This window comes from Bolinopsis microptera, chromosome 5 (assembly GCF_026151205.1).
Source record: "Bolinopsis microptera isolate Bmic1 chromosome 5, MBARI_Bmic_1.0, whole genome shotgun sequence".
NCBI classification, from domain to species: Eukaryota; Metazoa; Ctenophora; class Tentaculata; order Lobata; family Bolinopsidae; genus Bolinopsis; species Bolinopsis microptera.
Window position 1 is genome coordinate 20,783,081 of NC_087076.1, and position 17,088 is coordinate 20,800,168.

At 39.0% G+C, this 17,088-nt stretch overlaps 2 protein-coding genes and 2 long non-coding RNA genes across 7 annotated transcripts in view; 2 read left to right on the forward strand and 2 right to left on the reverse strand.

Moving 5' to 3' along the window:
* Nucleotides 1-17,088, forward strand: part of LOC134814769 (coatomer subunit beta'-like) — a 70,289-nt gene that overhangs the window by 34,750 nt on the left and 18,451 nt on the right. The window lies entirely within an intron of this gene.
* LOC134815088 (uncharacterized) lies at nt 528-5,482 on the reverse strand. Its single transcript, XR_010160212.1, has 2 exons — nt 5,381-5,482; nt 528-842 (listed from the first exon to the last, which is right to left on the reverse strand). It is a non-coding gene; the product is annotated as an uncharacterized LOC134815088 (long non-coding RNA).
* Nucleotides 5,488-7,112, reverse strand: LOC134815087 (uncharacterized). The gene is made up of 4 exons (XR_010160211.1): nt 6,806-7,112; nt 6,446-6,619; nt 5,925-6,114; nt 5,488-5,557 (listed from the first exon to the last, which is right to left on the reverse strand). It is a non-coding gene; the product is annotated as an uncharacterized LOC134815087 (long non-coding RNA).
* LOC134815111 (putative glycerol kinase 5) lies at nt 15,462-17,015 on the forward strand. The gene has a single exon (XM_063823588.1). It carries the CDS (start codon nt 15,462-15,464, stop codon nt 17,013-17,015), a length of 1,554 nt encoding a protein of 517 aa, XP_063679658.1.

A 17,088-nucleotide genomic window follows, 5' to 3' on the forward strand; every position in this document is an offset into this window, starting at 1 on the left:
GCTTGCAGTAGCGCGCGACCGCCAACTTGTGAAACAAGCGCGTCACGCAGTACGCGTATACACATTGACGGATGTTACTCGTCTAAATTTCTTCGAAGTAGCGCGCGCCGCTTTCTTCTGGCCCGATGGCAAGTGTTACGAAGTAGCGCGCGCCGGGTCAGACTTCACATAGCCATGTGCCTACGCGTACTGCGTGACGCGCTTGTTTCACAAGTAGGATAGGCACATACAGATCAGCACACATAAGATGGTACGTGTGCGCGCGCGCAGTGCTGACAATTGCGTCGTATTTAACCCCGGGTGCACGTACATCGTGTGCGATTATTTATACTTATCGAAGGCTATAAATGCCTCTTGTTTATTTTAATTTGGTATTGTTCACTTTTAGACGATAAAATACAGGAATTGCGGTATAATAATACAAATAATTAAGATTGTACGATCAAAATACATCACGAAACAGTATCAACTACCTCGCTACTTATCAACTTATACTATGCACTATGCGGCAAAGATACACAATGCAATATTTATATACTTATAGAATAAACGAAACACAGTATTCAGTATTTACTAGTACTACCCCGCTACTAGTAGTAGTACTACAACTTAATGCGACAAAGGTCAAAGATATTGTATAAAATATAACTAAATAAACAATACGGTGCCCATGCCTGAGCTTTATAAAACTGGAAACACTTCTCAGATTAATTATTTTGCTTCTCAAAAACAATTACAAACTAACAATTTTCGACGTTAAACAGCTACATTAAACATTAACATTACACTTCACAATCCGAAAGAAAGGGGCTCATCGCTGCAGGCCTGACTTTGACTTGATCCTGAAAAAGTACATGTCATTTAGGTACCGCGACAATTGTGAATTGACCCCCCGACAATTGACCCCCTATGTAATTACACTGGGGTCAATTGTCGCGAAATCTAGGGTTTAGTACGACAATTGGCCCCCCGAAAATTGACCCCCTACCTATGTAATTAAACTAGGGTCAATTGTCGCGAAATCTAGGACTTAGTACGACAATTGACCCCCATGTAATTACACTGGGTCAATTGATCGGGTTAGGGTCAGGGTCAGGGTCAGAGTCAGTGGTCAGGGTCAGGGTCCTGGATCAGGGTCAGGGTCAGGGTCAGGGTCAGGGTCAGGGTTAGGCCTAGGGTTAGGGTTAGGGTTAGGGTTAGGGTTAGGGTTAGGGTCCTGGGTCAGGGTCAGGGTCAGGGTCAGGGTCAGGGTCAGGGTCAGGGTCAGGGTCAGGGTCAGGGTCAGGGTCAGGGTCAGGGTCAGGGTCAGGGTCAGGGTCAGGGTCAGGGTCAGGGTCCTGGATCAGGGTCCTGGATCAGGGTTAATTGTATTAAATTATATTGTCGGGGGGTTAATTGTCGGGGGGTAAATTGTCGCCCACCCGTCATTTAATGTAATTACATAATACAATATAATACATAATACAATGTAAATGTTGCTGTTACAAAATGTATAGCTAACATAAGCGAGCGTTCATGTATGACGTCAGCAGCCGAGGGAAAAGGGTATTTGGAAATGCTGACGGTTGCCTTGTTAACGTCAACAAAAATACGTGAATTCAAATCAATTTTATTAGCAATAAAACGTCACTAATTTCCTTAAAATTAGTACTCGAACTGAACTCTGGTGACCAACTGCTTAAATCAGTCACACACTAATTTTCCCTGCCTCATGCCTACTACTGGAAACTGTATCTCCAGACAAGTGTCAGACGTTACTATGCATTGGTTGCTCTTCAAAAAGGTTAGCAAAAAGATAAAGAGTGCGACCCTGATAAACTTTTGGGAGAGATTCATCGACGACATATTTGGAGTGTGGATGGGGACAGCGGGACAATTTACAATGTTTGTCGAATTGTTGAACAAACTGGCTAAATCAAACTGGCAGAACCATATAGAATCAAGGTTAACTTTTTAGACCTTACCTTGAGCTTGGACTCAGAAAATCAGATCTGGTACAAGCTATTTAGAAAGGAAACAGATGCTAGGAACTACTTGAGATCAGATACATATGTAGTTTCCAACCCCACAATGTGTAGAGGACCTGGGCGAACTAAAGGAGGATCTTGCCAGATGCGGACACAACAACAACGGTGACAAACTAGAAGAAATTGAGCCGAAAGCAATACAGAGGTCTATTGAGAACCCAGGAAATCCAACCAGAGACACTGAGGATAAGACACAACAGAGCCTCGTATTTTCCGTACAACACTCTTGATAACATTAGTCTTACAAAGTTGGTTAAGAACTTAATCTGGTCATTAAGCTACTAGGTTAATGTTATGTGGGGATGTACGGATAGTATTTGCCACTAGGAAACACCCTTCAATCGGTAATACACTAGAAAAGAATCGACAACTGGGACAACTGGAAACCCTTGATGTAGGACAATTACAGAGGTGTAATGGACCTAGCTGCAAAATTTGCCCCGTCCTCTTTGACAAGGACTCAAAAGATCATGGGGAGGGGGGGGGGGGGGGGGCAATGACTACCAATGGAGACTTTTGGGGACTAATGGGGACTAAAAATCATGGGGACTAGAGGTCAACTCGTTGACGTAATTCACCATTTGTCCCCATAAGTCCCCAGAATTTTTGACAGTTATTTATGGTTTTCAAGTTAGTTTAATAACGATACGATCGAGATGTTTTGTCCAAGATAAGAGTAGGATAAATCTAAATGGGGACTAATGGAGACTTTTGGGGACTAAAAATCATCTAAATGGGGACTAATGGAGACTTTTGGGGACTAAAAATCATGGGGACTCGGGGTAAAATCGTTGACGTAATTCCCCAAGTCCCCAAAAGTAGTCATTGGCCCCCCCCCCCCCCCCCCCCGATCATGGTCAACAACATAGAACTGGTGCTAGACGGAACTCTAAAATGCAAGGACAAGCATGTTATCTACCTTATTGGTCATAATTATCACGGACATTACTTTCACACTGAAGACCTCAGCGTGAATAATTATGTCCGTGAAAATAATGTCTGTGGTATTAAGGGGAGATACACCAAAAACGTTTTTGCTCCGAACATCGATTTTATTTTATATTATGGTTAAATAGACAAAAAGAATAAGATTGCACACCTTCAAAATTTTCTAAAAATATTCCCTCATCGAGAAAAAAAATATTTTTCTTTTTCGAAAATTTTTAAAATGTTGAGAAGTCTGTCACTGTAATACCGATAGTTCAGCCATTTTAAAAGTTTTTTGGCTGATATTTTTACTGAACATTACTTACAATCCGTACAAGAAGCCATTGAACGGATTATATAATTGAATGATAAATGACGAAGTTACAGACCAAACAAGGTCGAAAAAATAAAAATTGAAATTTTTCCCACTTCTAAAATTGTACATTTCACCAATCACCCGGGTCAGCAGATATCGCTTTAAAAATTATTGTGAGTGTAGCTGATGATCATATCAACCTTTTTGGAGTAGGATTTCTCTCAGATTTGAGTTTTAAGCTATGCAATGTGGCATCAAACGACTTAGTAAAATTCATCGTAAAAAAGGGCAAAAAAGGCAGATTTAAGGCTTAAAATGCCTATAACTCAAAAAGTATCAGTTTTTTTGAAATAATTTTTACAGAATCGTAATCAGCTTGGTAAGACGAATCTTTTAGTACCAAATAGGTTCTTTTAGAAGACAAATTGTCTTAAATAATTTTCTAGCTGGAACACAAGGGTCCCCCCTTGTATAAATTTTGTACAAATTGTGCACATTTTTTTACAAATTTTGTGTCTTTAAATATTATAAATGTCGTACTAAAAGATTCGTCTTACCAAGCTGATTACGATTCTGTAAAAATTATTTCAAAAAAACTGATACTTTTTGAGTTATAGGCATTTTAAGCCTTAAATCTGCCTTTTTTGCCCTTATTTACGATGAATTTTACTAAGTCGTTTGAGGCCACATTGCATAGCTTAAAACTCAAATCTGAGAGAAATCCTACTCCAAAAAGTTTGATATGATCATCAGCTACACTCACAATAATTTTTAAAGCGATATCTGCTGACCCGGGTGATTGGTGAAATGTACAATTTTAGAAGTGGGAAAAATTTCAATTTTTATTTTTTTGACCTTGTTTGGTCTGTAACTTCGTCATTTATCGTTCAATTATATAATCCGTTCAATGGCTTCTTGTACGGATTGTAAGTAATGTTCAGTAAAAATATCAGCCAAAAAACTTTTAAAATGGCTGAACTATCGGTATTACAGTGACAGACTTCTCAACATTTTAAAAATTTTCGAAAAAGAAAAATATTTTTTTTCTCGATGAGGGAATATTTTTAGAAAATTTTGAAGGTGTGCAATCTTATTCTTTTTGTCTATTTAACCATAATATAAAATAAAATCGATGTTCGGAGCAAAAACGTTTTTGGTGTATCTCCCCTTAAGGTCCGTGAATAATAAAGTCCGATAATTATTTCCATTAATTTTAGTGTGCGTCCCACATAGGCGTAGATATGTCTGTAGCCGATTACTATATTAGCTAATTAGTATACTAGGACAAATATAATCACTCCTCAGTCACATTCCAGAGTTCAGAAAAAGAGTAAAAAACTGAATATTAAAAACTGGAGTTATTTCAATTTTAAGGAAGTCATTTTGGCTAGTATCCCGAACCGAGATATTATATGTGCAATTTTTTTCATGGAAGCCTTTTTACTTAGTACTTTAGTATCCACTACAGGCACGTAGTCAGGATTTTTCTTTGGGGGGCCCTTGGCGAGCGGAGCGAGCCGACCCGTTCAATCCAGCTGCACAACAAAATTTGTTGTTTTCTTGATTTTTTATGTATGGTGTAAAACAGTGTAGAGAAGTGTACGATCGAAGAATATTTCCAGATTTAAACATGTAACAATTGTTGTTTAAATGCTACCTGAAGCTGTTCAAATGAAATTGAACTGGGAGAATCGAGAAGATTACAAGTCACAGCTACGTACAACAATCAGGGTCAGGAATGAAAAGGGATACGTAGATAGAGTTCCTTATAATCCCTGACTACGACAGGGAGCTGAAGGCAGATCTGGGAGGGTCTGGGCACAATATTATATTGCTATTATATTATCATCTGCACACTTATACTTTAACTTAGCTTAAACTAATTACAACACTACAAATCCATTACATTTATTGAGGATATGAGTATGACGTAGTTATGTCGATACGTTATTCAACTATTTATTTCTATTAGAATCTGTCTTCACTAAGTCTATTTAGAGACAATCAGAAATTTGAATCATTTATCAAGACATTATACTTATACATCACAAAACCTCGACTTGATTTACAACTTAACTTCACAAACACTAATCATATAATACAAACTTACTCTGTCGGTTATCATACTATAATTCAAGGCAACATTAGCGTCCGTGAATTGATCTCTGCAGGAGCCCTCCCTTACTAAAACTTGTGTCTTCATCTGCCGTATTACTTGGAATATCGCCGGTCTCAGCTTCAAACATAAAGGTATGATATTCAATAGACGCCGCTCTGCAAACGTCACCTGAAAAGGGATAAGTAGATAGAGCTCCTTATAATCCCTGACTACGACAGGGAGCTGAAGGCAGATCTGGGAGGGTCTGGGCACAATATTATATTGCTATATTATCATCTGCACACTTATTCTTAGTTTTAAACTAATTACAACACTACAAATCCATTACATTTATTGAGGATATGAGTATGACGTAGTTATGTCGATACGTTATTCAACTATTTATTTCTAAATTAGAATCTGTCTTCACTAAGTCTATTTAGAGACAATCAGAAATTTGAATCATTTATCAAGACATTATACTTATACATCACAAAACCTCCGACTTGATTTACAACTTAACTTCACAAACACTAATCATATAATACAAACTTACTCTGTCGGTTATCATACTATAATTCAAGGCAACATTAGCGTCCGTGAATTGATCTCTGCAGGAGCCCTCCCTTACTAAAACTTGTGTCTTCATCTGCCGTATTACTTGGGAATATCGCCGGTCTCAGCTTCAAACATAAAGGTATGATATTTAATAGACGCCGCTCTGCAAACGTCACCTTATCACCTACCTGAAACAGATTTTAAGATAAGCAACTAAATAAAGATTCGTTGAGATTCTGAGTTTCTGCCCTGACGGCTAACCAAATAAAATTTGGTCGGACAGACTCATCTCGCATATTAGGAAAAGCAGCTGAGGTTTAAGATATTTACCTTCTTTCAGATTTCTTTTTTAGACTGAACTAAACTTTAAACGATAACCTCTGAATGATCTGAACAACTAACTTTAAGGACATCGATCCTAAGAAATGGCCGTTTTTAAAAGCTTTAAAAAATTTCAAAGGGTCTACACAATGTCAATAACGCGCGGCCGGCTGGCGCTAGATATTGTAAAAGGCTTACGATTTTTTCCTTTATTCATCAGAAAGTCAATGTGGCAGACATAAAGAGCTAAAACTCTGTCAAAGCTTCTAGATCAATCTTTCGATACTGTTTAGGCGGGAACTACAGGAGGTGCTATTTTCAGGTCCGTCTAGATCTCTGATAGGAAAAGTTAGTGGATCACTGGATCCGTCCCTGAAGTGAAACAAATGTTACTATCTTGCAAATGTTAACCATTTTATTTCGATTAGAATCGAATTTAACATACTTAAACTTGATATGATGTAATAATGAGGTACGTGTAAAAATCAAGGGTATCCCTCGAGCCAGTTCAGCTTGTGTAATATAACAAAATAAATAGGGAAAAATAAGGGAGAGTACCTGGTGCCATGCTGTGTCAACAGAAGCGCTGAGGATAAATTCAGTGAGCATTAGTTGGAAAGGATTGTCATCAGTTACTGTGTGAGTTAGTGTTGTGGTGGACGAAAGGATAAGCCGCTGATCAGGGATATAGGCCCCTCCTCACGAACTCTCTGCTGTGTTGGCGCAACGAGTGAGACTTTGGGGTGGTCAAAAGATGTGATGGTCCCGTCAAGTCTTGGCGAAACTCAACATAGGTCAGATAGGTAGAAAACAATGCCATTGGAAAACTCTATCCAATGCAATAGTCACATTATAGTCATTTCTAGAAAAAAAAAAACCTGGTTAATGTTGTTTAATGTGAGAGAATAAGATAAAAGAGTCGACCAATTTTTGTCAGTGTAAATATTGTCAAACAGCGGGCTCCAAAATCGTCTAGGGGGAAAGAGCCCTGAATATCAGCTATCTGCCTTAGTACCTTGGCTCTAAAGTCTAAATTATGCAGCGATGACGACATAAAAAGTCGCTGTATCATGGCAAATCTTGCTTTGTCAGAACTAAAAGAAGGTTTAGGAGCAAAGTAAATATCAGACTTAAGATATGAAAGCACAGAAAGACTGAGTCAAATGTACAATTGTAGCTGCTGTCAGCTATTCTGCATCAAATAAAATATTAAGGGGCCATCTACTTAGGACGTCCAGCAAAAAGGGAGGGGGAGGTGGTTTTGGAATTTCGGACAAATCCGGACAGTGATAGGGAGTGGTTTCTGAAAATCCGGACGTCCGGAAATTTTGGCAGAATTAACGAAAAAGTCGCATTTATTTCAACTCTTTGACACTAATTACTCAGTAAGTTTAGATCCCTGTATTTTGAACGAGAAGTCGTTTCCCAGAGCAGCTCATGAGAGCCGAGACACAACTCGCATATTCTGCTACTGCCTTAAAACTTATTCCATTGGATGGCTACCTACTTAAGTACCTTAATGTAACTGTGCTAAACTTGTTCGACACTAAATGTATTATTGTCTATTCTAAGTGACTACACATTTTATTAACAATGAATTTGAGTTGGTTTTATTTGTACTCTTTAAAGTAGCTGGAAATCCGGACGTCCGGGGGAGGGGGTTTGAAAATTCGGACACACCCGGACAGGGGGAGGGGGTGCTCCCCGGGGGTGGTCTGAAAATCTGCAATTTTGACGGACGTCCCAAGTAGATGGCCCCTAAAGTCTAAACAAAAGTTCTCAAAACGTACACAACGAGAGAGTGTCGACCTACATGTCAATGAAACAGACTGTTTCACTGTTTGAGACAACACGTGTGTTTGCGCGCAATTCTGGAATAATCCGAGAGATGAACTGTAGCGAGTGTAACTTTAGTGTGCAGATGAGTGTGTACTTCGATGTATACTATTTCTGCACGTACAGGATCCTTTGTAAGGGGTCATTCACATATTTAGTTGTCACTCACTTTGCTAACCAATACAGCAATACTGGGGTAGGTTCACTGATAGTGTTTCTCAGAGATATAGATGGCTGTAAATTATGCTAATAAATATATAAAAATAAATATGGTCAAATGTTAAACAATGAGATGATTTAAGAGAAGCAAATATTAGTGGACTGAAATTATAATCTGATAAAGTGCAGCTGTGAACTCAAATGTATAAAACAAACTCACAATTCGGATCGAACAGTTTAAAATGAAACACAATAAGACAGAGTAATTGGTAAAATGTTAAACAATAAGCTGTTTTAAGACAAGAAAATATTAGTCGACTGAAATTATGATCTGATAAAGTGCAATGTGAACTCAAATGTATAAAACAACAGATCGAACAGTATACAATAGTACATTTAACAAATGTACTATTGCAAATGACAAAAGTGTAATAAGGTAACTGGTAACAAGTCTGCTGGTTATTCAAAATTTAACATTAAAATATGTCCCGGCCCTTTGAATCATCCGCCGAATGATCAACTGAATGATTGCAACAGACAAAGAAACAAGCAAAATTTGTTAAATGGAGTGCATGATCAAAGAAGGTATATTAGCTCCCTACAAAAATCTAATCCAATGAGAAAATAAATCTAAAGTCCAATTGCAAAAGACAAAAGTGTAGCAAGGTAACTGCATGGGTAACAAGTCTGCTGGTTATTGAGAATTTAACATTAAAATATGTCCCGGCCCTTTGAATCATCCGCCGAATGATCAACTGAATGATTGCAACAAACAAAGGAACAAGCAAAATTTGTTCAGAATAAAACAAATATTCAGAATAAAACAAATATTATATTCAAATCTCTTTATTCAACAATATTAAATCATTATAGAACCTAATTTGTGGCTTGATCGTTATGTTAGGGCTATTCTGTTAGCTGATGCTGACAGGCACTGCATGGGGCAGAGACTTAGGACCATTACGCTGGAGGCTTACAATGACCCTTTTTGAACCCCATGGCAGTGCTAGTTTTATTATGGTACAAATTGTAAATCGAAGTTATGAAAACGATCAAGTCACTCCTGTTTTACACTATCAACAGCTACTTAAAACAACCTAGATTGTACAACTCACTTTGAAGATTAAACTGTTAAGTGATGAGTGATTGGGCTCATTAAACATTTTAGTAGCGGAGACATGCGGATCAGCTTCTTGAGGTTCTAATAGTTCATTCAGACAAGAAGTTTTACTTTTTCAAATTTAGTTGTTCAAGCTGCCTGAGTTCAGAAAGTTTGCCAAAGGGGCCCAGGTATTCTTGTCACCTTTACCCTGAGACGAGAGAAGTCGTTCAGTGCCAACATCTGACGGAATGAATTCCAAAGGCAACTAGATTTGTAAACGAAACTGTTTGAGGGCATGGTTGTTATAAGAAGAGTTTCTTTGCCGGGTCTTTTAGACAAACAGAAAAGTTCAAATAGTGCAATTGGTGTTCGATACTTAAACACTTTAAAAAGTTCATTGCAGCAGTGTTACGCGTATAAATTATGCAATGTCATGAGTGATTGACGGGCAAAAATTGGCTTGGTGTGCTCTCTCTCAAAGAATTTGCTAGTAAGTTTCTGTTCACTGATGGGTCTAGTCCTAGCACATGTCATAAATTTATCAAGGTATGCTTTTTTGTCACCAAACATGATACGAAGGGTATAGGACACAAGGGCGGAAGACGCGTGGGCGGAGGTCGCGTAGGCGGAAGACTTGAGGGCGGAGGACGCAAGGGCGGAAGTTTCCTAAAAGGTTGGACACGAGGGCGGAGGTCGCGAGGGCGGAGGTCGATCCCATGATTTGGGCGGAAGACTCGTAAAACGATCACATGTCCTAAATGCTCGACTGGTAATACTACAAAACCGGAAACATCACACAACGTACTTCAAATTGTATAAATTATATAAGTTATATTCAATCAAAGTTATATTCAATCATTTTAGTGGTACTGATTTCGAATTCTTTGTAACTTTACAAACAAAATACACAGGGTTATACTTATAGAGAACGCTTAACGGTAATATAAATCACAATGTAATCAATCAATTTTGTCAAACCCGAATAGAATAATATCACAATAACATAAACATTTCACATAGCACAACATCATCCTCGTACGAATGGTAGTTCTGAACTATGCTGAAGATTCTTCTATCCTTGTCGCTATTGGCCTTCCTCCTCTTAGGCTGCTGCTCTCCAAGCGAATTCGCTAAGGTCTTCTTGTCTGTCGAGGACTGTTCCATCTGGACTAGGAGATTCTGACGTTGACTCAAGTTGTTCGTTTCACTGTGCAATCTTTTCGTGTGAAAACTGTTGATCATATCCCAGAAGCCCTTGTGTCATGTGACTCAAACTATCGAATCGAGTCACGTGATACATAACTTCGACTCACGTCATGAATCACCATGGTCATGATCTCATATAACACAACGGTATGTGAGGACATCACAACATCACGAGCGATCTGGGATCTGATCTGGCATCTGTAAACTGATCTGGGATATGATCAACTGTTTTCACACGAAGAGATTGCACAGTGAAACGAACAACTTGAGTCACAACGTAGACGACTCGAGAGACAACTAGTATATTTAATACCGATGTTGGGAATAGAAGTATCTTATTATTTAGTTCCAGCTACATCTCAACTACTACAATAACAACCATGTACGATGAAGATACAGTAAAGATTATCAGAGGAAGGACTCCTACCAGTCAGAATCTCCTACACGGTGGTTTCCGCTACTCTAAGGATGGAAAGCTTACCACCGATGGACGCCAAGCCTGGAGATGTGTGAGGAAGAAAGACTGTTGCCGTGGTCGTCTGTATACCCTGAACGAATCCTTGGTGAAAGTGACACAGATACATAACCACGACGCTGATATCGCTGACTGTGAATTGAAAGAAGTCCTCGCTAAAGTCCAGGATCTGGCTGCTACGACGATGACTACTAACCACAACATCGTTTGCTCCGTTACTGGTCCCATGTCTCAGGATGCACGTGCCCGCCTCCCCAACGAACAAGCGGTGAAGTTCATCTGGCCAGAAGAACTACACCCCTACACGAATCTGGATACGGAGACTGATGCTCCTAGCCTTCATCCCCACCGAGGACGTCATCGAAGCGTTTTTCAGAATCCTGGATGATATACCGATAGGCCTCGACATTGACGATCTCCTGGCATACTTCCAGACCACTTGGATCCAGGGACTAACGACTGCCTCCGGCACCGGACGAGCTAAATTCCCTCCGTCCACGTGGAATGCCTATGAACGCAGCCACTTCAACATGAACCGGACAAACAACGTGGTGGAGTCCTGGAACAAGAAGTTCTCTGCTCTAGTCGGACACGCAAACCCGACCATCTACAATTTCATTGCAGCAGTCCAGATGGAACAGTCCTCGACAGACAAGAAGATCTTAGCGAATTCGCTTGGAGAGCAGCCGCCTAAGAGGAAGAAGGCCAACAGCGACAAGGATAGAAGAATCCTCAGCATAGTTCAGAACTACCATTCGTACGAGGATGATGTTTTAACCTATATTGATTTGCTAAAGAGTGCTATGTGAAATGTTTATGTTATTGCATGATATTATTCTATTCGGGTTTTGACAAAATTGATTGATTACATTGTGATTTATATTACCTTTAAGCGTTCTCTATAACCCTGTGTATTTTGTTTTTAAAGTTACAAAGAATTCGAAATCAGTACCACTAAAATGATTGAATATAACTTATATAATTTATACAATTTGAAGTACGTTGTGTGATGTTTCCGGTTTTGTAGTATTACCAGTCGAGCATTTAGGACATGTGATCGTTTTACGAGTCTTCCGCCCAAATCATGGGATCGACCTCCGCCCTCGTGTCCAACCTTTTAGGAAACTTCCGCCCTTGCGTCCTCCGCCCTCAAGTCTTCCGCCTACGCGACCTCCGCCCACGCGTCTTCCGCCCTCCTGACTGGTTCCCGATACGAACACACTTTTTCTGGGCTACAAATAGTGGTTGAAGTTTATTATTACTTGCACCTCCCCAAACGGTAATGCCATAAGATAGGTGACTTTCAAACAGTGTGTGGTACAGGTCCTTATGGATAGATGATGGAATTTTATCCTTAATCATGTATAGCCTCCCAGAACAGGACGAGAGTTTTCTAACTAGTTTGTCTCTATAGGGATTGAAAGTTAGGCCTTCGTCGACAATTACTCCCAGAAATTTCGTTTCCTGCACCTTTGAGAGAGGTAGGCCATTGAGGTAAAGTCTATTTTCAATTAATAAAGATTGATCATCAAGTTTTCTTTTAGCTGTATTGAATTCTATATAGCAACTTTTCTTGGCGTTAACATGTAATTTATTAGCCAATGTGTACTCGTGGACTGATCGTAGGACCCTATTAGCATTATTGTAGGCCTCTGCTCTATTTTTGGCAACTACAAATATGTTTGTATCATCAGCAAATAAGACATAGCTAGTGTTATCGAGTTGAGAGTTTGTTAAGTCATTTATGTATATTAAAAACAGGAGAGGCCCAAGGCAGCTCCCCTGTGGAATGGAGTGCATGATCAAAGAAGGTATATTAAAGCTCCCTACAAAAATCTAATCCAATGAGAAAATAAATCCAAAGTCCATTTGCAAAAGACATAAGTGTAGCAAGGTAACTGCATGGGTAACAAGTCTGCTGGTTATTGAGAATTTAACATTAAAATATGTCCCGGCCCTTTGGAGCATCCGCCGAATGATCAACCGAATGATTGCAACAGACAAAGAAACAAGCAAAATTTGTTAAATGGAGTGCATGATCAAAGAAGGTATATTAGCTCCCTACAAAAATCTAATCCAATGAGAAAATAAATCTTAAGTCCAATTGTAAATGACAAAAGTGTAGCAAGGTAACTGGTAACAAGTCTGCTGGTTATTGAGAATTTAACATTAAAATATGTCCCGGCCCTTTGGATCATCCGCCGAATGATCAACCGAATGATTGCAACAGATAAAGAAACAAGCAAAATTTGTTAAATGGAGTGCATGATCAAAGAAGGTATATTAGCTATCTACAAAAATCAAATCCAATGAGAAAATATTGTTTTCCGATATTACAATCACAATCCACGGACATGACTAAAAATGACTGACACGTCCCGCGCGGCATCAGAAATATGGGAGGAAATCTGGCACCACGATTTGTGGTGCCAGTTGTGGCCATGGATAGAGCCCTCTTTGCCGCCTCCGGCGGTCGCGCGCTACTGCAAGCGAGAGGGCTCTGGTTAGAGCAAGGGTCAGACCATTAACAATGGTCAAGTATACACATGGCTATTTGTAGCGCGATGCACTACTGGGTCGCGCGCGCATCAAATAATGCTTCTCGCAACCACCTTCTTCGGTAGATCGGCGAGATGCACCACTGTGCCTCACCGAGCTGCGAAGGATTGACATCGTGAATCAACATGGCTATATGAAGCTCCCCCTGTATCTAATCGTAGAAACTTTATAGTGAAGCGACGGTGGGGGTCACTACGTGATACAAAAATGGTCATGGGTTTTAGATTGTAAATCAAACCAAAATTATAGGTATGCTGTGCATATTTTTACCAATTTACAGTGTAGTATGAAAATCGAGCGCTGAGGCGAATACTGTTGCATTATCACACTAATACTTTATTAATTATATTGATAAATTTCGCATTGGAACACCTTTTGTCTCAATTCAATTATAATTGATGTTCAATTCGATCCCAGCTCAGTATACAGGAAACCTTACTGGCTGGGAGTATTACTACACTAACAGGTGATTGCGTTTTCACAGCTTGTTCAAGCTCTCTCTCGCGCGCGCGCTCGTTAGTTTATTATATTGCACGCTTCAAACATTTCAATGCAACTGCACCACATGAAACAATTCAACCAATTAGAGGACAAGAATCCACAAAGTTAAAGCTGCGCACTATTGATTGACGATGTCAATCCTTCGCATCTCGCCGATCTGCTTAAGTGTGGTTGCGAGAAGCATTATTTGATGCGCGCGCGACCCAGTAGTGCATCGCGCTACAACGCACTAATGTTAAGCAAAAATTAAAACTTTTTGAGATAACTCATGAAAATCTCAAGCGTGCTAAATCACTTTACAGTCGATTTTTGAAATTGTTCTAAAAGGGTCCCCGACAGTTGAAACCAAATTCAATCGATGTCTTTTCGAACGCTGATTCCGAATGACAAAGGGTTAAAATACTCCCCTGACGAGATATTGGCGAAAAACTGTCTTGATCACGTGATATGACCGTATAAGGAAGTTAATCTAATTTCTCGCTGGGGTTAGGGTTTCAGTATATGCTTTTGTTAAGGATTGGGTTAGGGTTAGGGTTGGGATCAGATTAAAGGGTTAAGGTTTCGAATAGTCGTTCAGGACCAGCTAGAGAACGAGTTAAAAAAGTCACGTGATAGTCGAGTGTAGAGTGATTAATCATCATCCCCAAAATCTACAATGTCCCTAATTTTCTTACTGGGGAGGTAACTTTATTTTTCAAAGCAAACATTTTGCAAAAAACCGGAAGTGTCTACCTCTTTAACTTTCAAAGTTAAACCCTAGCCATTAATGTTTCCTGGGATTATTAACTATGTTTTCATGTATCCTCATTAATCAATGAAACAAGAAATTTCCCGTAAACTTGAACTCCATGTGTGACATACGTTTTATTTTCACCATGCTTCATCGTGATCATTGGTTGATTAAATTGGTTTGCATGATTTCTCTATAATTGCAATGTATTATTCGACGGAATTAGAAAAACAAAATGATCGAAAGGGATTGTCTTTGCTGAATTTGCACCATTTTAGATTATTCAATATAATCACTTAGTTTTTCTTTCAATCCTGAAATTTGATCAGTAATCCCGATTTCACTCGTAGAGGTTCAGCTTTGGCTGATACTTCATGGTAATCTAGGATTCTGGACAGAATTCAGCAGTAAAGAAGCCATAATAACAGTAGTCTTGTAGAAAAGGGAATTTTTCGAAAATATTAGGGGAAGGGTAAAGGGTATAGTGAATCTCTAATGCTATTATAATCCTATTATATAACGTAGTGATTGTGATTTTTTGTAAACTGTTCTGACCAAACCATGTTCTAGTAATCGGTTTGCTAATTTATTTAAGAACTACTAATTTTAATTTACAGCATTATGTATCGCTGAATATGATATCTAGATGAAAGAAAGGAACCTTATTCTTGCTATTGATGTTGGGACAACAAACTGCAAGGCAGCTGTGATCAACAAGTCTGGTCAGATTCTTAAACTTGCAGTTAAACCAGTTTCTCTTATCTCACCGTGGAAAGGCTGGTTCGAAATATGTCCCAACAAACTATGGTCTGACATTTGTTGCTTAATTCGTACTGTTTCCGCAAACTTCAAGGATCAGATTCTCACATTTGGAATATCTGTCCAAAGAAATACTTTTATCACTTGGAATAAAGTTACTGGGGAATATTTGCACAATTTTATCACTTGGATGGACAAACGGTCCAGTAAAATGTGCTCTGAATGGAATGATGGTTACCTAAAAAATATGGCACAGTGGGTAACTTGGATTTTGGGATCTCTTTGTGGCTCTCATCGTATGTTGTGTGCATCAACATTTAGTGTGAAAGATAATGCTATTCCAATGCGTCTTAAATGGGTGATAACGAATAACAAGAAAGCTGCACAACTTTTGAAAAGTAAAGAACTCTGCTTTGGCACAATTGAAACATGGCTTATATGGAAACTGACAAGAGGTAGAACATGGGCTACAGAATTCAGTTGTGCTAGTTCTACTGGCATCTTTGATATTTGGAGTCAGTCATGGAGTTCACTTATGACATATCTGTTTGGAATCCCAGTTGAGATGTTACCAGATGTAAAACCCTCCAACGCAAACTTTGGAAAAGTCGACAAAAGCCTGGGCTTTGGTTTCTCAGTTCCTATAACTGGCGTTCTGGGTGATCAGCAAGCTTCAATATTTGGAAATTTGCTCTATGATGTTGGCAATGTAAAACTAACATTAGGAACAATTATATCTTGTAACATAAATACAGGGCGTGAAACACACCCTACTTCTAACACTATATATCCTTTGATTGGCTGGAAATTGAAGGGAGAGGAGCCATTCTTTATAGCTGAATTTTTTGCTGGTAATGGTGGAAAAGCACTTGATTGGACAGTGACTTCTGGACTAGTAAAGAGCATCAGCGAAATTGATTCAGTGGCCAGGCAAGTTCCAAACTCAGATGGTGTGATATTCGTTCCTGCTTTCAATGGAGTAGAGGTCCCACTAAAAGATGCCTTTGCTGAAACCTCCCTTTGTGGAATTACATTTAACACAAAAACAAGTCACATTGTGCGAGCAGTTCTTGAATCTCAAGTATTCTTAAGTTGTCATGTATTAAAATTCATATTCCAGTATTACAGTAAGCCACCAGAAATTGTAGTAGATGGTGGCATAAGTCGTTCTTCCTTTATTTTAGAGTCTCTAGTGCAGTTATCGTCAGTAAATGTTCAGAAATCTGAATGTGTGGACGGAAGTCTAATAGGAGCAGCTCTTCTTGCAGGGTTAGGAGCAGGCCTTTATCAATCTTTGACCGATATTAAGTCTTCTGTTATGCTTGATTTTAAACTAATCACTCAGGATTCAAAATTTGCAGATGATCAAATGAGAGATAACCATGAAAAATGGCATATTTCAGTTGACAAATGTGTTCACTGGTCTAACAGATTAGCATAGGTATACGGTTATTATTAGGTTTATATTAGACATAGTGTTAAAAATAATAAGATTTTTAATTGGATTAAGTAAC

Coding starts and splice junctions, on each gene's coding strand:
- LOC134815111 (XM_063823588.1), top strand. CDS start 15,462: ATGAAAGAAAGGAACCTTATTCTTGCTATTGATGTTGGGACAACAAAC.